Source organism: Entelurus aequoreus, linkage group LG07 (genome assembly GCF_033978785.1).
Source record: "Entelurus aequoreus isolate RoL-2023_Sb linkage group LG07, RoL_Eaeq_v1.1, whole genome shotgun sequence".
NCBI lineage: Eukaryota > Metazoa > Chordata > Actinopteri > Syngnathiformes > Syngnathidae > Entelurus > Entelurus aequoreus.
In genome coordinates, this window is record NC_084737.1 from 29,601,116 (window position 1) to 29,629,048 (window position 27,933).

General features: G+C 42.3%; 1 protein-coding gene across 5 annotated transcripts in view; it reads left to right on the forward strand.

Annotated features, from left to right (window-relative positions):
* The window catches only part of LOC133653657 (retinoic acid receptor gamma-A), an 86,503-nt gene that overhangs the window by 36,546 nt on the left and 22,024 nt on the right, over positions 1 to 27,933 (forward strand). Inside the window, exons 1-2 of one of the 5 annotated variants that reach the window (XM_062053187.1) lie at positions 12,755 to 13,233; positions 13,497 to 13,655. The exons of 3 other annotated variants lie outside the window; for them this stretch is intronic. In XM_062053187.1, the coding sequence (XP_061909171.1) occupies positions 13,089 to 13,233; positions 13,497 to 13,655 (304 nt within the window). In that variant the 5' untranslated portion in view covers positions 12,755 to 13,088. Of the gene's footprint in view, positions 1 to 12,754; positions 13,234 to 13,496; positions 13,656 to 27,933 lie in introns of those variants that run through there. One more of the 5 variants, XM_062053191.1, reaches the window with a different exon arrangement.

Genomic DNA, 27,933 nt, shown 5'->3' on the forward strand with positions numbered 1-27,933 from the left:
TGTTGTAACATGGTTCTTTCTACACTTCTGTTAAAATGTAATAAGCATTTATTCTTCTGTTGTTTTGGGCAATACTACAAATTTGGGTATCGATCCAATACTAAATACTTACAGGGGCAGTATTGGTCATACCAATGCTGATACGAATACTTCAAATTTCAATATCATTTAAAGATAACATTTTTGATCACAATTATAATCTGACAAAAATATTTATAATAATGTATAAAATAAGATATAAAATATAATAATACAATTATTTCCTACTGTTACCTCCGCTTTAAATCCTTTGGTTTCCCCCCAAAGTCCTCTTCTGTCTAGGGACTTATTTCCTGAGTTTACAAACAATAACAAAAATAAGAAAATAGATATTTTTAAACAAAAATGTGCATTCATATACTGATACTATTCTTGGTATCGTTACTGTAAATATTTGTATCGACATTACATTCAAGAGCTGTAGCTTGCGGTTAGTATATCCTTCTACGATGTGTAGTGTAGCATGTTAGGCTATTCCTCGTCCTCCAGGGATGATATTTGTAAGAAACTACGTTCATTTGCCGCCATGGAAGCAAGGATTCTTGTCTTAGAAGCGGTTTTGAACTGTGGAAAGACATTAGCTGCTAGCTTCCTAGCGAGTACACTACAGTGCGTTGAATATTGCTTTTGTTCGGTTGTCACTGTCATATTTGCGGTACACAGCTTGAATGTGTCATCAACATGTCATCACAACATAACGATAGTATTAAAAGCTCCGTTGCCGGCCAAATTCATATCTTATGTTAGGCCTGGACAATATGGCCCAAAAAAAAAAAATCTCTGAAAAAATACATTTATGATTTTTTTCCGATTTTTTCCCTACTTTTAAAGAAACCAATGACTACGAATGACCCTGATAATTCAAAACAGGTTTTGTTTTATTTAATCAAACACTAGTTCTTTAAAATGACATTGCACACACTGCATCTTACTCTTAGCAAAATTCTAATTTGTAAAATATTGTTCTTTTTAGACCAGAAATAAATTGTGCTTTTTATGCAATAATATTCAAACGTTGCATTTGATTTCCCCCTCTCTAGCTAGATGCTGCTTCAAATGCAGAAATAAGCTTGTTGTGCTGCTGCTTTTTTTGCAGAAAAATAGTGCAGTCATTTGTTCCACACCTGTTGCCACAATTTTGAAGCACTAACAACACTTTTCTCTTCTTTGGTCGTCTCGCTCTCGTTAGCTTTTGCATTAATCATGTTTTGCTCGGCTTATGGATCTCCGCCAAGGAAGTAAGGGGGCAGGCGAGGGCTATGGAAGCTCATGAAGGCAAAAAATATGCTTTTTTAAATTGTCTGGAACAAAAAAATCAAATGTATCGATAAAATCAACATATCCCCCAGGGCTATCTTATATCGTCGATAACGCGCAAACTTAATCATGATTAATCACAGTGAATTAGTTGCATAATTTAAATTAAATGCAACTTTGGCACAAATATAATTTTATTTTCATGATGTCATACACAAAAATTTTAAAATATTTTTTACATGAATACTTTACTTTTTAAATTTGTTATTTGAATGCTCATTATTAAGTAAAATACAACCATCAGCCGGAGTCTCCTCACTCATCTTTGCATTTCTGCATGCATTGACCTGATCACTGACCATATACCAACCTGCGCCGCCTTTCAGGTAACCATCGACAGTTAGGGTAAAGGAGCATGTGCAGTTAAAATAGATTGCGCGATAAATTGTATGCGTTAAGGCTAGGGGTGTCTAGTGTATTAGTCGACGCTATCAACCTTGCAGTGGAACCATTGGCCATTGAACTCGCCTCCTCCCTCCTTCTGTTGGGTATTGGGAGGATGTTTCGAGAGGCTCGTTGGGACATACCAGAAGAGCTTGTCGTGCCACTCCACCAATGCGCGCCAACTCGTGCTTTGGGTAAGACTTGCTGGAAACTGGACTCAGCACACGCTGAGACGTGCTGCTTCTGTCCAGCTTCGACCAGTTTGCTAACCCAGAAGCCCTCCCTCACCGCTCATCTTTGGCAACGGTAATGATATTTTCACAGATTCACCTACGGAAATCTTATTAGGACATTTACTTACTTTATATCAGTGGTTCTCAAACTTTTTTCTCCAAGTACCACCACAGAAAACACTTGGTTCTCCAAGTACCACCATAATGACCAACTTAAAAATACAGTTGTGGTGTAGGCCTAAACATTCATTAAAAACAAGTCAGAGGTTTTAATTACCAATTATATTTAATATTTTTGGCCACTGTAACATTACACACAGTTTGAACAGTTACACTGTGTTTGAACACAGTATTTTTCAGACTATAAGGCACACTTAAAATCCTTTTTGTTTTCTCAAAAATCGACTGTGCGCCTTATAACTCGGTTTGCCTAATGTACAGTACATAATAATTCTGGTTGTACTTACCAACCTCGAAGCAATTTTATTTGGTACATGGTGTAATGATAAGTGGGATCAGTAGATGGCAGTCACACATAAGAGATACTGTATGTGTGGACTGGACTGCATGATGACGCCTGTTCAATAAATGATGCAAGCAAGTACTGGTAAGCAAGCAACACCAAAACTTTGACGTTTCAATGAGAATATAGAAAATGACAAACAGCGCTCAAAAACCTCTCAAAATATTTTAGTGCAACTTTGTTTGGTATGTTATGTAGCTGCACCGTTTGATGGAACACGGATCATTATGGCTACCGTAGTAAGACGTACTGTGCTTCAACATACAGGTATTCTTAGGGTGCATGTATAAAAATAGCACCTATTATGCAATATTATGCAAAACCAACTTTTCTTACCTTCTGGTACCTGCTGATGTGTATTTGGGATCTGCTTAAGTCCCGAAAATGTGCACGTGTCCGCTACTCTAGCCCGCGCCATAGTCAATAAGCTTCTTCTTTTTCTCTGTCTTGTTGTGGGGCTTTAATCCTCCGCTGTTGCCATTTGTAATATAAAGTAGCGTACACTTCTAACTTATATCCATCAGTAGACTCGCTACGGAAGCGCTAAAAACTACCGGTACAACAAAGATGACGCTGTCAAAGTGTAGCCCACAACATGGCGCATCCTGAAGAGACGGTCAGAAAGCAGCTTGAAGATGGTCTGTAAAACATAATCTATGCAACATTTTAACCACCATTAAATGTTATTCAGAACACAAGGAAGTGTTTGAATTGTAGAAAAAAATCATAATAGGACCCTTTGAATGCGCCTTGTAATCCACTGCACTTTTTGTATGAAAATAGACCTGCCGTGTGCCTTATAATCCGGTGCGTACATGGTCTGAAAAATATAGTATTTAATTACGTTATTATTTGGTGTACTAGTAGATGGAGCTCACAGTTTGAGAATCACTGCTTTATAGTTAAGTTTGATCATCTTGCCATTGACTTGTGCACGGATTGAAACAAAAGCAAGAATGGCTTTTACGCATGCAACACAAGCAACACTGGAAGCAGAATTGACACCTCTAAAGTAAAAGGTTTCAAAATAAGAGTCTCGGCATGAATGTGCATTTTTGTGCATTCAAGAATTCTTAAAAGCTAGAGCAACATCTATTTGTGGTAGGCCGCCACAATTATATGAATGTACAGGAACGCAGTTCATTGAGGATTATTATTGGAAAAAGCAGATCATACAACAAGGTGTTCACAAAATGTATGAAAATCTATTCAACTTATTATGACCTCCATTTGTCAGCTGCATGAGCATTGCAAGTCATGTTGGATGCAGACTTTCTGCTAATTGAGCCCCATTAAAATGTTATGAGGGCCAAAACTTCATCAGAAATAAAAGAGCCATCTGCCTCCTGTCATCGCTGCTCTGGCGGCCATGATCTACACGGCAAATTAGCCATGCAAGCCCTGGTCCATTTGTGTGCGCTTGTGTTGGTGACAGCTTGTGTAGCGCTGATCGTCCTTGATCTATCAGTGACGCCGCCGCCTCCTCGCCTTTCATAAACAATTCTGCGTCGTCTGACATCCCAGCTTTCATCTCCCCAGGCTGCCACCAGTCGCGAGATGACAGCTCACTGAGGCGCCTATTCGGAAAGAAATTCCCCTCACGTTGCTTTTTTCTGGTTTTTAACCAGCGCTGCTCAGGATTCACCAAATAAAGCAGGATTGGACCGAAAGAACTTCTTTGTTTTTCTGACAATTTAAGCACCCAGGAGGTTTTTGTGAAATGGATAGTCCGTGCTAGATCTGCTTCTCCAATGATATCCACCTAAACCCTGGTGGCTTATGCACTCTCAAGTTCCCTCGCTCGCTTCTCTCTCTTCTCCCTCTCGCCGTAACCTTCCCCTTGGATTTCCTCTTGTTATCCCTTTTTTCAAGTTGGAGCCAATTGCCCTAAGTTTTGCAAACTCACAGAAACTTTAAGGGCGCTTATGCCTGCCTGGGGAGTGGAAAGTCGGCTAAGGTTGCTGCTGAAGGAGAGGCTACAAATTGTGCTCCAGCCTTGACAAGATGACTTATGGAGATAAAGAGGCTACTCTTAAAACTGGGAGGGGTAGGCTCGCAGAAAGCATGGGCGGGCACCGAGGCGCAAGTCGGTCCTATGTGAGAAAGACAGGGTTGTTTTTTCTGGAAAGTTTCTATTTTGTCATGAGTAGCACAACGTCAGGACAGTGGAGCCACGGGGAGAAAAAAACGACTGTTGAAAGATGTCCAGGGCTGATAATGTTGTGAAAAGTAGCGCCGTGTTAAGCCTTTCGGTGGGGGTGGGGGGTAGCCGCTTGTGAACAGTGTTGAACACAGCCACCAATGACACTTACTGTCATAACTCTCGCATCTTTTTGTCCATTTCCCTGCTCGCTGACACGTTGGATATCTCTGCGAGATATATTGTGAGAGAGGTAGATGACTCAAAAAGATTACATGTCGTGTCAAACCCGAACATGTGTAAAACCGGCGGCTCGTTGATGGATGTGACACGGAGGAACGCACACGAGCAGCTAAAAAGTCAGTGGTTTAGAATGTGTTTGGAATCTTTGTGGGTAACTTGAATCTGGACTGGTGTTCAGTGTCTCTATCATCACCGCCAATCTGTTTCTGCATGTCCGCACACTACTCAGTTCGGGAGTGGAAAAAGATCTACATTCCTCCACTTTCTGCATGTAGCCATTAAAACGAAAAACACACATCTCTTATGGCAGGGATATTCAACTGAATTGCTTTGGGGGCCACAATTCCGAAAAAAGATAAGGACCGGAGGACTGGACTTCTCCCTTCACTATTGATTGATTGATTGAGACTTTTATTAGTTCTATTTTGTATCTTCTGGAGAACTCGCGTCTTCTACAGTAGACATTTGGTCTATTGGTTTTGTCAGAGTTACAGCAGCATTCTGCTGTTTCTAAGGACCTTCTGTAAAACAGCTAATCAATAATCATCTCTCCAGTATTTATAAGAATCTGCTGCAAAAATGTGAATCTCACACAAGTTTTGTAAACTGAAACCGTGGGCCAACAGGTGAATAACCCAAATGAAGATAAGGGAGGACCTCAAATTTTACTTTGAGGAACACTACTAGTATAACTGAAGAAGCTGAACAAATGACTAATGACTGCACCTGAAGTAAACAAGCTACAGCAACACCTTAGTTACATTATTCACATTATGAAAACAATTGAGGCTTCCAAAAAGAAGAGTACTTAAAGGGGCCATATGTACTAATGTGGTCAGAAATGGTACTGCAATTACGGTCAAAATTCTGTAGTCCCCTCCCACTCTCCCTGACTGAGGTTGCCAGATACGCAGCCGAATCCAGCTCGATCTTGGCTACTCCAAGGAACTTCAAACTTCCACTGCCTCTTACTAGGAGTTGAGGTGCTGGGACCATGATAGCTGAATAAACACGCGTTTTGTCAATAACAAATCTCTAACCAACACATTTTACAAAGAAATTATGCTATTTTCAGGAAGAAGTACATCATGCCTGCGTACAATATCACAACAAATGGCAATCATATGGTTATTGTCAGTACTATCAGAAAACAAAGACTAAAACAAACTACAATCAACACTAGCAATGGTAATACTGGTGAAAATAAGAAGAGCATGTTTAGCAGCCTAATGTGCGCCCAAAACTAAAGAAGAGAAATTTTACCAAGGTATGCCTATAGGCTACATGAATGAGGAATTCTTTTATCATGTGATTTGGCTGTTTCCATATGGTTCACATTGCCATGATGACAGCCGTTGGAACCCATTTCCTCAGCGTATCAGCATATTGACAACGAAATAGGCACTGACACCACCCATATCCACATAGGTTTTATTTGTTGAAAATATATTTTGCCCTGTCAGTTCGAATACACATTGACATACAGGCATATATTTCCCGGTAGCCTATATGTCGATGTGTCATTGACCGGGCTATCATGCTAAGCATTACACTCGGAGCGAAGCACCATCACACTAAGCATCCGTTGCACGAACATACTAGCTTTGTTAGACAAGATCATAGACTGTATTGGACATTATACGAACCCCGTTTCCATATGAGTTGGGAAATTGTGTTAGATGTAAATATAAACGGAATACAATGATTTGCAAATCATTTTCAACCCATATTCAGTTGAATATGCTACAAAGACAACATATTTGATGTTCAAACTGATAAACATTTTTTTTTTGCAAATAATCATTAACTTTAGAATTTGATGCCAGCAACACGTGACAAAGAAGTTGGGAAAGGTGGCAATAAATACTGATAAAGTTGAGGAATGCTCATCAAACACTTATTTGGAACATCCCACAGGTGAACAGGCAAATTGGGAACAGGCGGGTGCCATGATTGGGTATAAAAGTAGATTCCATGAAATGCTCAGTCATTCACAAACAAGGATGGAGCGAGGGTCACTACTTTGTCAACAAATGCGTGAGCAAATTGTTGAACAGTTTAAGAAAAACCTTTCTCAACCAGGTATTGCAAGGAATTTAGGGATTTCACCATCTACGGTCCGTAATATCATCAAAGGGTTCAGAGAATCTGGATAAATCACTGCACGTAAGCAGCTCAGCCCGTGACCTTCGATCCCTCAGGCTGTACTGCATCAACAAGCGACATCAGTGTGTAAAGGATATCACCACATGGACTCAGGAACACTTCAGAAACCCACTGTCAGTAACTACAGTTGGTCGCTACATCTGTAAGTGCAAGTTAAAACTCTCCTATGCAAGGCGAAAACCGTTTATCAACAACACCCAGAAACGCCGTCGGCTTCGCTCGGCCTGAGCTCATCTAAGATGGACTGATACAAAGTGGAAAAGTGTTCTGTGGTCTGACGAGTCCACATTTCAAATTGTTTTTGGAAACTGTGGACGTCGTGTCCTCTGGACCAAAGAGGAAAAGAACCATCCGGATTGTTATAGGCGCAAAGTTGAAAAGCCAACATCTGTGATGGTATGGGGGTGTATTAGTGCCCAAGACATGGGTAACTTACACATCTGTGAAGGCGTCATTAATGCTGAAAGGTACATACAGGTTTTGGAGCAACATATGTTGCCATCCAAGCAACGTTACCATGGACGCCCCTGCTTATTTCAGCAAGACAATGCCAAGCCACGTGTTACATCAACGTGGCTTCATAGTAAAAGAGTGCGGGTACTAGACTGGCCTGCCTGTAGTCCAGACCTGTCTCCCATTGAAAATGTGTGGCGCATTATGAAGCCTAAAATACCACAATGGAGACCCCCGGACTGTTGAACAACTTAAGTTGTACATCAAGCAAGAATGGGAAAGAATTCCACCTGAGAAGCTTAAAAAATGTGTCTTCTCAGTTCCCAAACGTTTACTGAGTGTTGTTAAAAGGAAAGGTCATGTAACACAGTGGTGAACATGCCCTTTCCCAACTACATTGGCACGTATTGCAGCCATGAAATTCTAAGTTAATTATTATTTGCAAAAAAAAAAAAGTTTTTGAGTTTGAACATCAAATATCTTGTCTTTGTAGTGCATTCAATTGAATATGGGTTGAAAAGGATTTATATTTACATCCAACACAATTTCCCAACTCATATGGAAACTTGGTTTGTAGTTTACATACGAAATTTCCATTTCCATTTATTACAAGTAATAAGAAAACGTAAATTCCTGACCTACCTATCAAGGAGGAAATTAGCAAGTTTGGCGTCAGATGAAAAAATCTTCTCCATCTTTCAAAGGCATCCCCGATACAAATCCTCGTTTTGTTCCTGGTTTGTCATGAATAAGTTGAGAATCGTAACAACGCCTTTTAGATTTACTAAGGTCTGGTTTATTAACTTTACCAGTGGCAGTAGCCAGACGAAGAGGGCGGTGCGTAACTGGCAACCTGGATGTGACACACTCACAGACTTTCTAATTGGTCAAACGGTGGAAGGCGGCACATCGAAATGAAAACAATAACAATATTTCGGGGCTGTAAATCAAATTTTGAAATGAGCATATCCCGGCTGAACTACTGTTATCAGTCATAGAGGTATTCAAAAACATGATTTATTAATGCCTTTTGACATATCAGGGCCATTTAACGATGACTTGACCTTAAATTATTACATTAGGCTCCTTTAAAGGGGTGCCTTGAGGAAGGTTGAGCAAGGTAAAAATGTCAATGCAACGATCTGCCAATGTGTGTACAGTGGTCCAAACAGGAACACTGTAGGGTTTTTATGAATTTGCTGCAAAAATGTTTCTCTCCCAAGTTTTGGACTAACCTCGGGGGCTGGTATGGTGTCATTCTCTGGTCCGGTTTGGCCCCCGGGCCGCCTTTTGAAAATAACTATTTTATGGCCTCACACACCACTGTGTTGTTGACTGCTTGGCTGGAACCTCAATGATTGTATACAGAGGAAGTGGCAACAATGTGTTGTATACGTCTTATCTGTAATCGGCATCAAAGCGCCAGACAGTAGTAAAGTCTGATTCTCTTGGGCTCCAGCACAGGTGTATACTATAAGGAAATTGGGTTCAGCTGGCTTCCTTGTTCGCTGTATAGCTGGAGAAGTGACACGTGATTGTTATGAAATTGTATCACAAAAGGCGCTACGAACTGAAGCTGGCATTTTCCCTTTGCGCACAGAGACGTCACACAGAATGAGTTGGCAGCCGTGTCCTGAAAATGAAACAGCTTCCAAACCAGAAACAAAAGAGGAGAACTTTGTCAACCAAAACAAATCATGCAGTCAGGAAAAACTGGCCATGGGGAACTTGTTGAAATGGAGGGGGCATGCGCAAGGAGGGAAGCAACAGAGAGCGATGAAGAGACTGAAAGTAAGGAACCAGGGCAAGATACGTTTTTTTGGGGGGGAAAGTTAGTGGCCCAGTGGGGGTTTCTTCTTGAGTTCAATCTTTCTGGCCCGGGAAGGAAGGGGAGGAGGGAGGCGAGGCAGGGACCGGCCTAGGTCAGCAGCAGAATGTGTAGATTAGATGTCTAAACTCACTCCACAAAACCCCCTCAAACGCTGGCAGACTCTCAACTCTCTGTGCTATTGGCCCATAAGTAGACAACCTGGGTTTAGGGCTTTGTATTCTGCTCTCAAACACAGTCAAATGGTTAAACCAGAAGAGAAGACTATGGCTCATTAATCTCCAAAAACAAGACTTTTCAGATTTGGCCCACTGAGATGTGTTATAAATCGGTTGCATTGCAGCTCATCAGTCCGGAGAGCAGTCCTGGCAAACAAATGCTGATATTACGCTGAACACGTGAACACCAGGGAATTGGTTAGCCCCATTTTCCAGGATGCTGTGAAACGAGCTGTTAGGAAAAAAAGAAAAAAGCAGGAAGGGGATGAAAGATGAGTGTGAGAGCACGTGGATCCTTAAAATGTGACTCGTGGCTGTGATTATTTCATCTGAATTTCTACAGGGTGCGGAGAACCTGTTGTTGAGGCATAGGAAGTGCAGAAGGAAACAAGTGAGGAGAAATTATTGACAACAAACTGTCGTGCAAAGGAATCTTTTAATAGATAACTGTTATATAGCTTCACTGTCCTATTGTTGCTGTTAGAACGCTTCCTCTTTATGACCCGACAACTGGATGAGGAACTGTATAAAAACTACTGATGTTGTTTACTGTTTGGGGCAACAAAGAAGCTTGTTAGACGTGTGACCTGGTGTGTGTGAGTGTGTTTGTGTGTGCCCTGTTGGCGCTATACCAGTTTGTGGAAATGGACTAGCACTCTCGACATGAAGGGTGAATTTCAAAGACAATAAGCGGCCTAATCGAAATTGGTCAAGATGTGAAAGTGTGTTTTCTTTCATGAGACAGGAAAAAGAGTGAAGTGTTAGACAGAGGCGGAGGAAGGAGGAGGACACACACACACACACACACACACACACACACACACACACACACACACACACACACACACACACACACACACACACACACACACACACACACACACACACTGTGTGTTTATGGAGAGCCTTAGCCAGCAGCACAGATTGACAGGAAATTGTGTCTTTTTTGCCTGCTGGGCTGTACCACTTGTACTGATCTGACGGGGGAGATGAATGTGAGGAGCACAGACTGCAGCCATTGTATTATCATATATCTCTCATTGTATTAGGTTGTTTGCTTTAGCGCCGACACAGTCTATCTGTCTGCTGAGCAACAGTTAGTAGCGGCTTTATTTATGGTCAGCAGACCGCCTATTGATTTGCTTTTGATGAATTATCCCTGCAAGGGCATGGTTGTGTTGTCTTTAAATGTAATTGTTATAGCTAAATGGATGAGAGGAAACATTTTGTGCTTACAAGCCTCAAGTGTTGTAAAAAGTGTTGGCCTGCTTATGTTAAAGGACACCTATGGTTTTAATCTACATTTACACTTCCTTGTGTATAAGTATTGGACATTTTTTGTTGTAAACCTTGCTGGACAGTCACATTTATAACCTGTTTTAGAGTCTGTCTTCAAGATGTTTTATTCTGGGGGCGTTCCTAGATTGCAAATGAAACTACGCCCCATCCTGTCCAAAGGTGTTATTATTTATCAATTGATCTTGAAGTCGTCACTGCGATTTTTGTTCCAGACACGGTCAAACATAAACTTCATGAACATTGTATATATTTACCCGGTCAAAACATTAGGTACACCTGCACACTTCCTCATCGATTCAGATTCTGCATTCAAAAAGCTGCATTGCAAAAGCTGCTTTTAGCAGTGCCCTTGCATGTCGCATGTCGGTGTTATTATGCACATGCTACGAATAGATGAAAAAATACTTTATCCTACCTTTTTTTGTGTTTCCTCGTAGACCTCATATCTCCTCCCCCTCTGGCTGATGGCTTGACTTAGACTTCCTTTTTATTGTCATTCAAATTTGAACTTTACAGTACAGATAAGAAATACATTTTGTTGCATTAGCTCATGGTAGTGCAGGATAAAATAGCAATAAGGTGCAGATATAAATAAATAGATTACTGTACAGATAAATATATTGCACTTTTGCATATGCATCCACGTTTATGGATGTATGTTGTATTGTCTTCATATTCCAGCGAGTTAATCCATTTTGGGGGGAATTGAGGGGAATATTATGATGCGTTCAAGAGCCTTATGGCCTGAGGGAAGAAGCTGTTACAGAACCTGGAGGTTCTGCTACGGAGGCTGCGGAACCTCTTTCTAGAGTCCAGCAGTGAAAACAGTCCTTGGTGGGGGTGGGAGGAGTCTCTGCAGATTTTCTGAGCCTTGGTCAGGCAGCGGCTTTTTGCGATCTCCTGGATAGGAGAACGAGGAGTCCTGATGATCTTTTCCGCTGTCCTCACCACTCTCTGCAGAGACTTCCAGTCTGAGGCACTGACTTAATGTCCAAATAAGTACGTCCACGTCACTATGACGTCACAACATAGCCAGACTATAAAACACAGCGAACAGAGGCATCCAAAACTACAAGTAAGCTCACGCCAAAATGCATGAACCTTGAGATTTGACGTTTTGGCATTGTTGAACACGATTATTCAACGTTGTAACAACATTTGTAAGTCAGAGAAGACAACATTCATCATTCATCATTTTATTGAATCCATCACATGTGCATCATAGGAGCAAGGTCAAGCGAACCTGTTGGAAGTGTGTCCGGCACATGGTGTGTTTGTGTAAATGCACTGCAGGGATTGAGCAAGGCAGCACTCATTCATCACTGTTAAAACACAACCAGGGGAACACAGAGAGAGAGAAAAGAGCTGCACATCCTCTGTTCCCTCAGACAAACTATAGAGGAGGGAGGGATTTACCCTAGCATCTGGTTTCTGGGTTCAACCCCAGCACAGTGTTCATTCTTTCTTCCCCCTCCGTATTTCTTTTTTTTTTCTTTTTCTCACACGCTCACGTACACACCGTGCTAGCGGCTGGACTTTAATATGGTTATGATTAGAGACGGGGGCTCAGAGGAGGGAGAAGAGGGGGCTCGTAGTTACTGCAGGGGCAACTGGGGGAGGTGCGATGAAAAGACGGACAGGGACCAGGTCTGAGTAGAGCACCGGGCACCGTGTTTGTTTGTGGTCCGGGTTTGAAATATCAAAGGCGAGCACATCTGACACAAAAACGAGTAGAATAGGAATTAAGTTTTGTCCTCTAACCAGATCAGTTCTTCCTCCGGCACGGCCTCCGGTGCTCCTCCCCTCCCATCGCCTCTCATCCACTCCCTTTCTGGCATTCTAGTGCTCTCTCTCCTCCCCCCTCTGTGAGCGTCATGCTGAGGCAGTTGGTTCACTCCGCCGTGTCTGGGTCTCAGGGAGAGTGGTGAGAGGCTGTTATTTAGGTCTGTTACAGCAGACAGGGAGCAGCACACTTAAAGGCAGGGGGGGGAGACGACAGAGTCAGCACAGCCCAGCTCCACTTGGCTAGGCAGGGACCAAGCTCTGCATTCCATGCTGCCTGAGAAGGGAAAGAGCAAAACTCGGGCGACAGAGTGACAGCAGCAGATAAGCTCGGAGAGGGAAGGCGGCATTTCCAGTCGGCGAGCTGTTGCTGCAGTTTGTTGCAGCCCCTGACGTGAGCAGCAGGGCGGCTGAGACTGAGGGCTTGTAGAGAGATTTTTTTCCTGAGGGGTGGGGGGGTGCCATGTTTGACTGCATGGAGGCGTTGGGAATGGGCCCCCGTCAGCTCTATGATGTCACCAGCCGCGGCGCATGCATGCTGCGGAAGGCGAGCCCCTTCTTCGCGGGGCTGGACCCCTTCGCTTGGACGGGCAGTGCCAGCGTTCAGTGTAAGTGGCATCCGGTCTGGTTTTCTCACATGACACAACCATTTCTCTCCCTCGCCCTCTTTCTCTGTCTCACTCACACACACACACACACACACACACACACACACACACACACACACACACACACACACACACACACACACACACACACACACACACACACACACACACACACACACACACACACACACACACACACACACACACACACACACTTAGTCCCCAGTTCACTCTCTTTCATAGCTGGCTTGTTTACCCCTCAGGGCTCGGCCAAGGGGGCTGCTGTCAGGGGCTACAGAGCAGCACAGGAAGAGACTGGGACAGACAGTCTCCTCTCCTCCTCTTCCCACACCCCTCAGCCCACAGCTGGTTTGAGCTGCTCAGCCATCTGAGAGAAACTCTCTGCTATGATATGATATGCGGTGTGTGTGCGTGCGTGTCAGTGTGTGTGTGTGTGTGTGTGTGTGTGCGCTCTTGCCTGGCCTTAATCCACATTTCATAACGTGGGCTTGACACCAGAAAAATAAGGTTTCTGATGTGGTTCTCATGAAATGTTCATGACAAATGGAGCCTGCTCAATACTACAGATGATAAAAGTTGAACGTATGCTCGACACCGCGTCGAAAGGTCGAAGGTTTGTTTACGCTTTTGGATACTAGATGGATAATGATATTCCTCCCGAGCCCAACACGAAGCCATGAATTAATAAGCAGATGAATTATTTAATGGCCAAACGGATGAATACATCAGAAATGCAGAGTTTGCACGGTGAGATACACTAAGTTAGAGTTTTTTTTCTTTGGCAAATCTGGGGCCCTCTTCTGTATGCATTTCCAAGGGGCTGGGGGTGGGAGGGGGGGGGGGCACTCTTGCTGTGTCAGAGACCATGCAAGATTGAAAAATGGAGTGTGTGTCTTTGTGCATGATATGGTGGGAGAAGTGTGAAGAAAGCAAGAAGCAAGATATGACAGTGGAAACAAACGTTGGCGACAGGGCAGTTGGGTAAACACGGTTCCTGTTTTTCTGGGGAATTGGCTGCTGATCATTTTTCATGTGTTCTCCTGCTTTTTGTTCCTTTTCAGTGCTTGGGGTTGTTGGGTTGAGAGGGGGGGGGGGGTATTGCGTCATCTGTCTTCATTAATCGTGAAGACACCAGCGTTTCAGTGGCTGTCATGCACACTGGCTCAGCTTTAATGAAGACAGATGCCCTGTCAGTGGAGGCCGAGACTAGTGGGGGACTCCAGCCAGCGAGGCCTGCTCTGCTTAGTGAGGGGAGTCCTGATGATAACAAAATGAGATTTGTTTATTTAATCAATCAGGCATGTAAAACCCTTGCCTCTCCCTCCCGATTCGCACACATGCTCACATTTAAGAGATCAGCCCCCTGGATTCCAGAAGTACATTTTTCTTTACTTATTTGTTCCAGAAAATCAAAGAGATAAAAAAAAATAGTCCAGAGAAGCTGCCCTGAGGGTAAAGGGAGTGGAGTCAGAGCAGAGAGAAGTGGAGGCTGCTGTGGTGTACTGTTTCAAGCTCTCAGCCCAATAACCTTTGTAAACAAGGCTGCCCTATCCTCACATGAGGAGCCATTAATGCCTCTCTTTACCCAAGTTGCCCGTCATTGTCCTCATCAATGAGGCTGATGAATTGCTGTTTGAGGCTGATATCTCATTAGGCCAGCCCAGCTGCACCGCAGACTGGCTTGTGATACCACACAGCAAAATAACCACGTGGTTTGTCACCTCACCTGCAGTCAAACGTTGGTTTAGGGCAAGGCTATTTAACTTATTTGTTTTGGGGGCCACATTTGCAGAAAGCTAAGGACCAGGCTTCTCCTTTCACTATTAGTCTTATTTTGTATATTCCTGAAAACCAGCGTCCTTTACAGCCTATTTATTTAGTCAGTAACACATTTCCAGGGAAAAAATTGCCTTGTCTGTACAACAGGAGCGCTCTAATGCTTTTAGGTACCTATTTACTGAAAATAAGGTAGTCAAAGATCTTCTATATCAGGGGTTCTTAAACTTTTTGACTTTTTCATCCCACTCAAATATTTACACTGAGTTACAGTAGTAATCTTCCTCTTGATTTGAATTGTATCCAATAACAATATATAGTTTATTTACTGTTAAAACAGATGTAAATCTTGTCAAATGATATCAAATGTTAATTACAAAGACTATTATCAATTTGACACATAAACCAGTACGTTTAGCCACTCTTATATAGTTAGCCACTCTTACATAGAACAACATGTCGAACAAGGCTTAGTTCAGGCTCATCACAAAAATAAACACTAATACTAATAAATATATCAAATATACAGTAGTACCTCAACTTTAAGCTGAATTGGTTCTGTGTCGGAGCTCTTAACTCTCAATTTAAATGAATTAAAATCCCTTTAATTGGTGCTCGGCTCCCTCAAAACAGCACCAATTTAACATGTAGCATGGCTTTAAAAAAGAAAACAAATACTTTTATGTAAGAAATACTGTACAGAAAAATGTAGTACAAACTAGTTTTATAAAGTAATGCAATAATATTGTACAGCATTTACCTTGGAGAGGGGACTTCTACGGTATCTTTTCAGCTGCATCTCTGTTAAAAACACCATCAGCAGTTTTTCCATATTTTCATGGATACATGTCTGCCATTAGATATTGTTTTAACATTTTTGGCTGACATTCAATCATTCTGCTTCAGTATGGTGCAGACTAGCAGTGATACTTTTAAACATGGTTGGAAAACAAAGTTATGTCGATCTCTGACTATAAGCTAGTGCTAGCGAGTAAGACCATATGTTTTGGGGGAGGCTTGTAGCTTAAAGTTTTTCTTGTAACTTGTAACATTGCAATTAGCCAAAAGACAGCTCTTATTTCAAAACATTTTATGTTGGGGCACTCTTAAGTTGAGATACAATTGTACTGCAAAAGAAAGGACTCATAAAAAAACTGATGGAAAATACATTTACATAGAATTATGCAGAACAAAAACACATATATTCTTACAAAATTAATAATGAATAATGTTAATGAATATTATGCTTCACTCAGTCACCTGACTGCCACAAGTGTATTACAACTGTTCCGTTGCGGTCTATAGAGCCCACAGCTGAGAAACAGACCTTTTATTGGCAGCCCTCGCCAGTACTCGTGGCTGCGGCTCTTTGGTGAAGAGACACTGATCTATATGACGTTCATTGTTTTTAGAAATCTGCTGCAAAAATGTCTCTCCCGAGTTTTTTTCAACTCAACACGCGGAGTTGCGGGCATTTCTGGTGTCATTCCCGGGACGGATTTGGCCTGCGGGTCGGCAGTTGATTAGTCCTGTTTTAGGCTGTGTGTCACTTTGCACATGAGGCCTTTTTTTTTAAACATCAACCTTGCCCCAAAACGAGTCCATACTATTTATAAGTGGTTGATTTATATAAGCTAGTAAGGTAAAGTTTTGTACCTGACAAGTTTCGGCTATCTTGCTTCTGCAGCCTTCATCAGAGGTGTCACGTGATGTTAGCGTGACGTCATCTGTGACGTGTTATATGGATTGTTCCATCCCACCTGGAGTGGTGGGATGAAGGCTGCAGAAGCAAGATAGCCGAAACTTGTCAGGTACAAAACTTTACCTTACTAGCCTATTTAAATCAACCACTTATAAATACACATTAGTAGGCTAAATGAACCTCTTCAACAGAGTCCATACTATTGTCTAATGTCACTTCTGTTGGCCATCAGCCCGGGAACAATTGGAGGATTTAAAAGTGTGTGGTCAGTTTTCCTGTTTTTTTGTTCACCAGAGGGAGACCTCAATGTCAGAGGTTAGTCAGAGGCTACAGCCTGACCAATGTCAGATCGTCCCAATGTGTGGCAGCCTTGTCAGCCTGCTGCAAAGGGGGACCCTTTCAACCAGCTTGGCTTGTGTAATGCCCTTAAGTGCCTTATGCCACGGGGCTGCAACTACATCTGAGCTGCCTCACACGTAAAGATAATAGACACTGATTTAGTCATACGTCAATGAGAACTGAATTAGTCAACTGCCAGGGAAGCCATTTGAGGCAGCCCGAGCAGACCAATCCCCTCTCTGTCAATGTTCATTTGCTTAGAAGAATGAGGCAATTACGCTTGGCGGTTCTCCAGGGTCACAAGAAGGGGAAGTGTGTTTCTCTCCCACCAAAACGAGCTCCTATAGCTCCAATTTTCTGCAACATTTATTTGGGTCTAAACCGAGATGCTTGCAAGGGAGCAGAAAGATAAGGCCTCCATCAACCTGAGTGCGATCACACCAACACACCTCTCTTTGTTTCTTCCTTAACGTGCTGTTCTAACGCTTCCTCTGACCGCTGGCACATTCCGGCCCCGATCATGTTCCCCCTGATGGAAGCCTGTAGTTGTTTCATTGTAATTACAAAAGATTCAATTAAAAGATTATAATGCTCGGGAGGGGGGGGGCGCAGGATAGATTGCACTATCTTTCTTGTGGCGCTGTTGTTGAGTGGGTGCGCCAAGGAGCCTTGTGCTCCAAAGCTTGGCGCTCTAATGAGGACTTGTCCATGCGGCGATATACATAAACCCTGTTGATCCTTTCAAGATAATGTCAAATGAATGTGCGAAAGTTAAAAGGGTTAAGTAGTCAGCTGGCGCAAGGTCACTGGGTTGCAATGGATATGAGCAAGGAGGAGAGGGGGACGGGGGGCTGACTTGTCTTTGTAAACAATTAGGCTGCAACAAAGCACATTCTCACAATTTCAGTATCGTTTAGTGCGACATGTTACATACACTTATCCTTAATGATTGTGTAATTTGACTCCAGGCTGGGGAGCTCATGCAGAAAAAGCAGATAAATATGTATCAAACATGCTTCACCACTGTTATATTACAGTAAATAAACATCCGTATTCAGGCACTGTAGGCCGCTTCATTAGTTTTCTAATGAGGCCCAATACAAGAGCCATATTAAAACTTCTGTCTGTACCAATGTGTTAATGGTCACCTACTGCATCATACTCATAAATGAGGGAACCCAATGTGGCCAATAAGTGCTTATTTGCTTACGGCTTTATCATGCATTTGTTCTTGTGTTACGGTATCTCATCAACAGACCATTAATAAACATCACTGCCTATAAATAAACATTCAATCTTTCCAGTTGCTTGCATCTTCCCTCTTCAAGCCTCCATTTTCATATGCACCTCTGCTTATAGACAAATGGCGATAGCGTGCTTGCGTGTGTGGAGTCTATATGCTACCTCCTATATGTCAATGAATGCAGTGTTTACGTGCTTGTTTAGGCACCTAAACTGCGGCGTCCAATCCAGAGACAGTCAATGTGCCAGGCTGGATTCCACAGACCCGTGTTGGAATCCGGCACGGCCCTAATGGCAGTTTATAGCCCCCTCAGCAGCGTCAGTCACACGGCTGTAAATAAAACTCATCAGCTATTTGAAGTTGAATATGTCACGTCGCACTGGTCCTCAGTCCGTTGCTGTCCATTTTATTAAAATCTCTTTGCAGTATTTCACACGTTGTGTTCATTCACATCCGAATCATTCCATTAGGGATGGGAATCAAAAAACGGTTCTTGTTCAGAACCGGTTCCCAGTGTATCAATTCCTTGGAATCGCTCGCCATTTTTTCAAACGGTTCCCTTATCAATCCTTCAGGGTGGGGATGACGTCATTACGCAGCGTGCGTAGTGACGTCACATTGCAAAATGGCGTTGCCTGGGTGCAACAAACACTCTAAAGTTGACTAAATTTTACAAGAAAATATTGCAACAGCGCTACTTGTAATAATTATAAGGCTGCTAGTTCATCAAGAGGAGAACATTTGAGCAATATGTTGAAACATTTGAACACAAAGCGTGCAATAATTAGAAAAGAAAGTCAAATTGTTTACCGCTCCTATCTAATCCCAGCAGCAGTAACGCTCGCACGTCATCTGAATACAACAGGTACTAACTAACACCTCCTATCATGTCAGCGCTATTATTTGTTAAATTGGAACGAATGCCTTCTTATTTAGATGAACATGATGAGTGACAGATTCTGACTGGCTTATAGGCGAGCATCCCCAGTTCACATCTGCCGCTAGACGAATGTCACAGAGCAACGACTAAGTTTGTGGTCAAAGGTTAGCATTTTCGGTAGGTGAATGTTCAATTGTAGTCGGAGAAAAGTTGCATGTTTTCCTGCAACCAGATTTTGTCTGTCATTATATTATACAGGTGAAACTCATAAAATTAGAATATGGTGTGAAAGCCCATTCATGTCAAAAATGTACTTCAAATGGGAAACTAATCGTTGATATTAACTTATTACATGCAAAGTGAGAGAATTAGAATTATGATCATCATGGCAAACAGTTTTTGAAACCTTACACTTTCTAAGATTTTCAATTCATCCATCCATCCATCCATCTTCTTCCGCTTATCCGAGGTCGGGTCGCGGGGGCAGCAGCCTAAGCAGGGAAGCCCAGACTTCCCTCTACCCAGCCACTTCATCCAGCTCCTCCCGGGGGATCCCGAGGCGTTCCCAGGCCAGCCGGGAGAGATAGTCTTCCCAACGTGTCCTGGGTCTTCCCCGTGGCCTCCTACTGGTCGGACGTTCCCGAAACACCTCCCTAGGGAGGCGTTCGGGTGGCATCCTGACCAGATGCCCGAACCACCTCATCTGGCTCCTCTCGATGTGGAGGAGCAGCGGCTTTACTTTGAGCTCCTCCCAGATGACAGAGCTTCTCACCCTATATTTAAGGGAGAGCCCCGCCACCCGGCGGAGGAAACTCATTTCGGTCGCTTGAACCCGTGATTTTGTCCTTTCGGTCATGACCCAAAGCTCATGACCATAGGTGAGGATGGGAACGTAGATCGACCGGTAAATTGAGAGCTTTGCCTTCCGGCTCAGCTCCTTCTTCACCACAACGGATCAATACAGCGTCCGCATTACTGAAGACGCCGCACTGATCCGCCTGTTGATCTCACGATCTACTCTTCCCTCACTCGTGAACAAGACTCTGAGGTACTTGAACTCCTCCACTTGGGGCAAGATCTCCTCCCCACCCTTTTCCGGGCGAGAACCATGGACTCGGACTTGGAGGTGCTGATTCCCATCCCAATCGCTTCACACTCGGCTGCGAACCGATCCAGTGAGAGCTGAAGATCTTGGCCTGATGAAACCATCAGGACCACATCATCTGCAAATAGCAGAGACCTAATCCTGCAGCCACCAAACCGGATCACCTCAACGCCCTGACTGCGCCTAGAAATTCTGTCCATAAAAGTTATGAACAGAATCGGTGACAAAGGGCAGCCTTGGCGGAGTCCAACCCTCACTGGAAACGGGTCCGACTTACTGCCGGCAATGCGGACCAAGCTCTGACACTGATTATACAGGGAGCGGACCGCCACAATCAGACAGTCCGTTACCCCATACTCTCTGAGCACTCCCCACAGGACTTCCCGGACTTCAAATCACAGTTTTCATAAACTGTAAGCCATAAACATCAAAATTATAACCAATAAGTGTTTTACATATCTCGGTTTGCATGTAAATAGTTCCGGTCAGTTTCAGTTTATTTCGAACATGCATACGATACAATGTAATGCATCACATATTTCCAGTTGTTTCATTATAGCATGTCTGAAAAGGAGTAGGAAGAAGCAGAGCTTATTTAATCCTACCCCTTTTCATATCATATCAATTTTATCCCATGTCCTTGTTCTCTGTTTGTAACTGAACAGTGGATAAATAGGTAATATACCATAAGTAGATAAACAAATATTAAATACATAAATAATCATTATCTTTAAAAAAAAAAGGTTCAAGATGTTCATCATAATTGTTTTTCTTTGTACTTTGTGAACACTTGTAGTTTGAACAGTCTTTTAAACTGAATCATATTGATGCTTTGTTGGATTTCTTTGCTTAATCCATTCCATAATTTAATTACACATACGGATATACTAAAGGTTTTAAGTGTTGTACGTACATACAAATGTTTTAAATTAGATTTTCCTCTAAGGTTATATTTATTTTCTTTTGTTGAGAAGAATTGTTGAACATTCTTGGGTAGCAGTTTAGTTTGCTTAGTTTGCTTTGTACATCATATTAGCTGTTTGCAAATGCACCAAATCGTTGAATTTCAATCTTTTTGATTCACTAAAGAAGTTGTATGTTCTCTATATCCAACATTATGTATTATTCTAATGTTTTTTGTAACACCGTTAGTGAACATTTGCAGTTGTTTCCCCATATTTCTACACAATAACTCAAATATGGTAACACGAGTGAGCAGTAGAGAATATGAAGAGATTTTTGGTCCAGAACATATTTTGCTTTATCCATTTTCTTGCTACTTTATGTTGTATATTTTTTACATGAGGTTTCCAGTTCATTTTATCATCTATTTTTATACCCACCAAACCCCCCCCCCCCGCGACCCCGAGAGGGACAAGCGGTAGAAAATGGATGGATAGATTATTACACCCAATAATGTGTTTTCTTTTACCCTTTCAATGTCTACTCCGTCTATATGTGTTTGTATTTGACTTTCCTTTCTACTGTTACCGAACAGTTAGTTTGACTGAGATTCAAAGATAGTCTGTTTTTGTCAAGCCATCTTTTTAATTTATTAATTTCTTCTGTTATTGTTTGTATTAGCTTCTGTGTGTTCTCTCCTGAACAAAACATATTTGTATCATCTGCAAATAATACTAACTTTAACTCCTTTGTAACTGTACAAATGTCGTTTATATAAAGATTGAACAATTTTGGTCCCAGTATTGATCCCTGAGGTACACCACAAGATATTTTCAGCTCTGTAGACATGTCTAATCCTATCTTCATGTACTGCTTTTTGTTGGTTAAGTAGCTTCTTACCCAGTTCAAGACTAACCCTCTGATGCCATATCTTTTTAATTTGTTTATTACGATACTGTGATTAGTTGTGTCAAATGATTTTGTTAAATCCATAAACACTGCAGTAGCACATTTTTTGCTATCTATTGCATTGGGGATCTCTTCTGTTATTTTGATTAATGCCATTGATGTTGAGATGTTGGCTTTGTATCGGTATTGGTTGTCTGTGAGTGTTTCATTTTTATTTATGAATTTGTCAAATCTGTTGTTAAATAGTTTTTCAATAATTTTTGAAAATTGTGGAAGTAGAAAAAATAGGTCTGTTGTTTGTAAACTGGTGTTTGTCTCCAGTCTTAAAAATTGGTAGTACTTTTGCTATTTAAATTTTATCTGTGAATTTGTCTGTTTGAAACGATAGGTTGCTGATATATGTTAAAGGTTCTGAAATCTCGTCAGTAACCTTTTTTTATCGTTTCCATATCAATTCCAATACAATCAGTGGAGGTCTTGGATTTTAATTTTTTCACAATATTGATTATTTCTTCTTTTGTCACACCTTCGAGGAACATTGAGTGGGGATTTTTGTCTATGGTGTCCTCAACTGACATAATAAGTCCTCAACTGACATTATATCACATGTTACTAAATGTTACATTCTTGTGTAATTTGTGCATGATTCATTTCTACAGAATATTAATTTCTTATATTTATTGACGAAAAAGTAATTTTTTTCTTCAATGCTACATATGTGCCTTTTGAGACCTCACTTGAGGCTTTGTAAAGTCATGTTACCTCTAAACTAAACAAAACAGATGCCAATCCACAGCTAACACACTGAGTTAATGGCTCCAGCAGGCTGCATATCAGCCGAGTGTAAAATGTAGACTTTTCATAATAGTTTGCACACTTCATATCTGGCTGCTGCAATTGTTGATGTTTACTGAGAACTGAATCCCTTGCTCATAGGCGTGGGCAATTGGCAGCCTTTGTATGTGTGTGAGTGTGTCTGCTTGCATTTGTGTGTTTATCTCTCGCGGCGAGCCCGTAACTTAGCGAGGTGGATGTGTGTACAGTGTATAATGCGTGTGTCACCTCGGAGCCATGTGCGAAGAGAGCAGCACTGTTATCGCCGTGTTATTGACTGACAGCTTGGCTCCAGCGTTGCTAGGGGCCGACTGTTATGAGAAGTCCAGGCCAACACGGGCCTCCGAAGCAAGACTTGCCTGGCCGTTCTCCCTGTATGAATGGGCCATGTTTGTGCCGCAGTTTATTGGCAGGCAGTGGTGGGTGGCTGAAGTTGTAGAACTATTGTACAGGTTCAAGGGTGGAAGGCAATGGCTAATTTGGTAGAAGGATTTAGTCAAATTTTGCCCATGTGCATCTTCCGCAAGTCCCCTTTTTTGCATTAGTTCATTTGTTTACATGTACACCTTTTGTGTGCATACTGTCACAGGTGTGTGCTAGCTATTATTGTGAAAACTGACACTAGTCTACCGAATGCAGCTAAGATAGGCTCCAGCACCCCCCGTGACCCCGAAAAGGACAAGAGGTAGAAAATGGATGGATGGATAGTCTAGAGCAGGGGTCCATCCATCCATCCATCTTCTTCCGCTTATTCGAGGTCGGGTCGCGGTGGCAGCAGCCTAAGCAGGGAAGCCCAGACTTCCCTCTCCCCAGTCACTTCAGCCAGCTTATCCCGGGGGATCCCGAGGCGTTCCCAGGCCAGCCAGGACACGTTGGGAAGACTAGAGCAGGGGTGTCAAACTCAAATACAGAGTGGGCCAAAATTTAAAACTGAACAAAGCCGCGGGCCAAGGTTGAACAAATTAACCTTTTAATAGGGACCCAAACAAGCTTTGCATTGAATATTGAACAAGCAAGGCTTATATAACTTTATAGTGACATGCAAAATTGAGTTTCAAATAATAATAATAATAATTAAAAAATATCAATGGCATATCAAATACAATTTAAATAAAAATTGAATGCCTCTTTTCTATTTGCAGCCTTCTGAGGTAAATATCAGCATTAACTTTTTCCACAGGCTAATACATTTGAAAATAAAATAATAATGAATAAACCAACCATTCAGGACTTTAAACTGCTCAGTTTGCAACACACTGATCTAATCTGATGTGCCCAAGCCAGATACCTGGCATCTTTTCTGGGATGCTAGTTCATTAATGTCAGGGCTCAGGCTTTGAGCTGAGGCAACCTTCATTATCGAACGAAGGTGTTCATCAGTCATTATATCTCGTAGTCCACCCGGACCACAGTCTTGGGACGTGCCTTAAAGGCACTGCCTTTAACGTCCTCTACGAGCTGTCGTTACGTCCGCTACAAAATACACCCCCCGCTACCACCAAACACCCACACACACACACACTTTGTAGCGTCCTGGAAGAGTTAGTGCTGCAAAGGATTCTGGGTATTTGTTCTGTTGTGTTTATGTTGTGTTACGGTGCGAATGTTCTCCCGAAATGTGTTTGTCATTCTTGTTTGGTGTGGGTTCACAGTGTGGCGTATATTTCTAACAGTGTTAAAGTTGTTTATACGGACACCCTCAGTGTAACCTGTATCGCTGTTGATCAAGTATGCGTTGCTTTCACTTGTGTGTGCGTGCAGAAGCCGCACATATCTTGTGACTGGGCCAGCACTCGTTGGACTGGATGAAAAGCGGATGTGACGATTTTCGGGAGGGGCACTGAAATTTGGGAGTCTCCCGGGAGGGTTGGCAAGTATGAGAATTAGCGGTGAATGCGGTGTTACCGCGGCACCGCCACTGTATATAATCGGCGGGCCAGCTCTAGTGGTAATTTGATATCGCCTCGAGGGCCAAGTAAAATTACACGACGGGCCAATTTTGGCCCGCGGGCCAGAGTTTGACACCCATGGTCTAGAGCAGGGGTCGGCAACCCACGGCTCCGGAGCCGCATGCGGCTTTTTGACCACTCTGATGCGGCTCAGCTGCATACTTGCCGACCCTCCCGGTTTTCCCAGGAGACTTAACGACCCCCCCTGATTTTCCCAGGAGACTGCCTCTCCTAGAAATCTCCCAGGGCAAATATTATCCTATTTTCACTCTAATTACTTAATCAAGGGCGTGCCCTAATGGCACTGCATTAATTGTCCTCTATAGCATTTACAAACAGCGTGCCAGCCCGGCCACATGTTATATGTTGCTTTTACTTGCACACGTATGCGACAGGAAGGCATACTTGGTCAACAGCCACACAGCTTACACTGACGGTTGCCGTATAAAACAACTTTAACACTGTTACGTTACAAATATGCGCCACACTGTGAACCCACACCAAAAAAGAATGACAAAAACATTTCTGGAGAACATCCGCACCGTAACACAACACAACAAATACCCAGAATCCCATGCAGCCCTAACTCTTCCGGTCTACAATCATTATACACCCCCGCAACCACCAAACCCCCCCCCCCCCTCTTCGTGCGTCGGTTGAGCGGAAGAGTTAGGGCTGCAGGGGATTCTGGGTATTTGTTGTGTTGTGTTTATGTTGTGTTACAGTGCAGATGTTCTCCAGAAATGTGTTTGTCATTCTTTTTTGGTGTGGGTTCAAAGTGTGGCGCATATTTGTAACGTAACAGTGTTAAAGTTGTTTTTGTACGACTACCGTCAGTGTAAGCTGTGTGGCTGTTGAACAAGTATGCCTTGCTGTCACTTACGTGAGCAAGCAAAAGCTGCATTCAACATGTGGCCAAGCAGGTACGCTGTTTGGGCAGGCTGTAGAGGGCGCTAAAAGCAGTGCCAGCACGTCTTGAAATTTGGGAGTCTCCCGGAAAATTCAGAGGGTTGGCAAGAATGACGCTATCAAGCGCCATTCAATTAAAAGTCGCGGGCCGCACTAACATTAAATTTCCTTATTAAGATGCGTGCCGGTGCGTGTGTCATAGACCCCTGGTTAACATAGCGCAAAGCAATTTAAGCTTTATATGTGGTGTTTTTCATTTTAAATTTTCAAAAATTTTTTGTGTCTCCCATTGTTTTCTTTAATTTGTGAAACTTTCCAAAATGGCTCTTTGAGTGGTAAAGGTTGCCGACCCCTGGTCTAGAGCATTAATTTCCAAACTTTGTTTGGGGGGGAGAAAAATGTGATAGTCCTCACTTTGGGTTTATTAAAACTATTTAAACTAATCAATTGCAAGACATATCAGTAAAACAGCTAATTATATTGAAGGGTAAAATACAGCTCAACTTTAAAGTAGGGCTGTCGAAAATAACAAATTAACTCATGTGATAAATCACAAAATATTATCGCATTACTACTGTATATGCAAGGATTAATCACACAATTTATTTTACCTGAAAGACGGCGTGGGTTGTTATATGGTCAATGCATACGTCAGTGCAAAGATGAGTGAGGAGACTGGCTGGAAAATTTCTCGTCGAAATAATACACCCTGACAGGAATTTAGATAAAACTGTTTCGAACTAATAAATTACATGCATTTAAGTAAGACATTTAAAAAATGTTGTGTCCAAATACGGAGCTCTTTTTTAGTAAATTTTATGCAAACAAGTAATGACCTGTGATTGAACATGATTAATCCAAAATCAAAAATATGATGAATCTGAATAATAATTTAATCGTTTGACAGCACTGCTTTAATGTTTTTAGGAGGGCTAAATGGTAAACATATTCATTAATTTATTGTACAATTAATGTCTGGATTTTTAGTATGTCTCTATTTTATCCAATTTTATTTTTACAGTATGCCACTGGCTACTAAACAAACTTGGTACAGACCTCAAATGAAGTGTTTGTACACCCATGCTCAAAGGAGTGTCCTTTTTGTGTGTAGTTTCTGGTCAAAGCAGGAAACAAGGCTGCATGTTCACGTCTTGGAAAAGTCTTGGTACAACTGCTCAGTCATCAGATTTCTCTCTAACCTACTGTCATGTCTTTGAACCAGGACCACACATTTTTTGCCTCACTGTGAACTCTGCAAATAGCCTCGTGCACAGATGTGGAAACGTACTTGTTTATTTTAGTCTCGGGTTCTGTTATAGTCCGATTTTTATTTATTTATTTTGCACACAAGGTTTTCCCTGACACAGCGATTATATTTCCTTTCGTTTCACTGCTTGCTTTCCCAGTGCCACTTTCTTCCTACACATGTATAAACTCACTTAATCAGGTTCCCCCTGCAGCCACTGTGGCTGCCCAACATCTTTCTTAATCTCTCAGCAGAAGCTGACATTAACTAGGTTTCTGACTCCATTTAAACACACACTATTCAGCGCGGGCCAAGAGTACATGTCTTACACAAGAAATGTATTCTCACTCGACATACTTGGCACATTCACAAGCAGGTATAGGTGCTCCTCTCTGGCTACAGTACATGTCTTTACTGCAGTCGTGCTGTCTGTAGGCCAGGATGTGTCAACTCCTTCTCCGAGTCTGATCATGTTTGCCAAAAAAACCCTGAAAGAAGCAGCCAGCTATACTGACAGACAGGAAGTCATCCAACAAGCAGTGAGGCGCTGCTGGGGATGATTTATGCTTTCTTCAAGAATGCGAGTGACTGCAAGATACACACTCATGGGCAAACTTCTTGGAGGATGTGGTACTTTTTCCTGATGTGTGTATCTTGTAAACATGTGATTGCTCTCAAAAAGTAGAAACTAATTTAACTCATGCCACACATCGCAAACTGAGACATTATTGCTCACTTGCAACAGAATAGGAAAGAAATGACATTACACCAGTCATTTCTTGCCCACAGTTGGGCAACCCATTCACTACCAAGTAGAAAGTGAAAAACTGTAAGTTATAGTTTCTCAGATTACCTACAACTACAGATGATTAGACTGTGTGCGT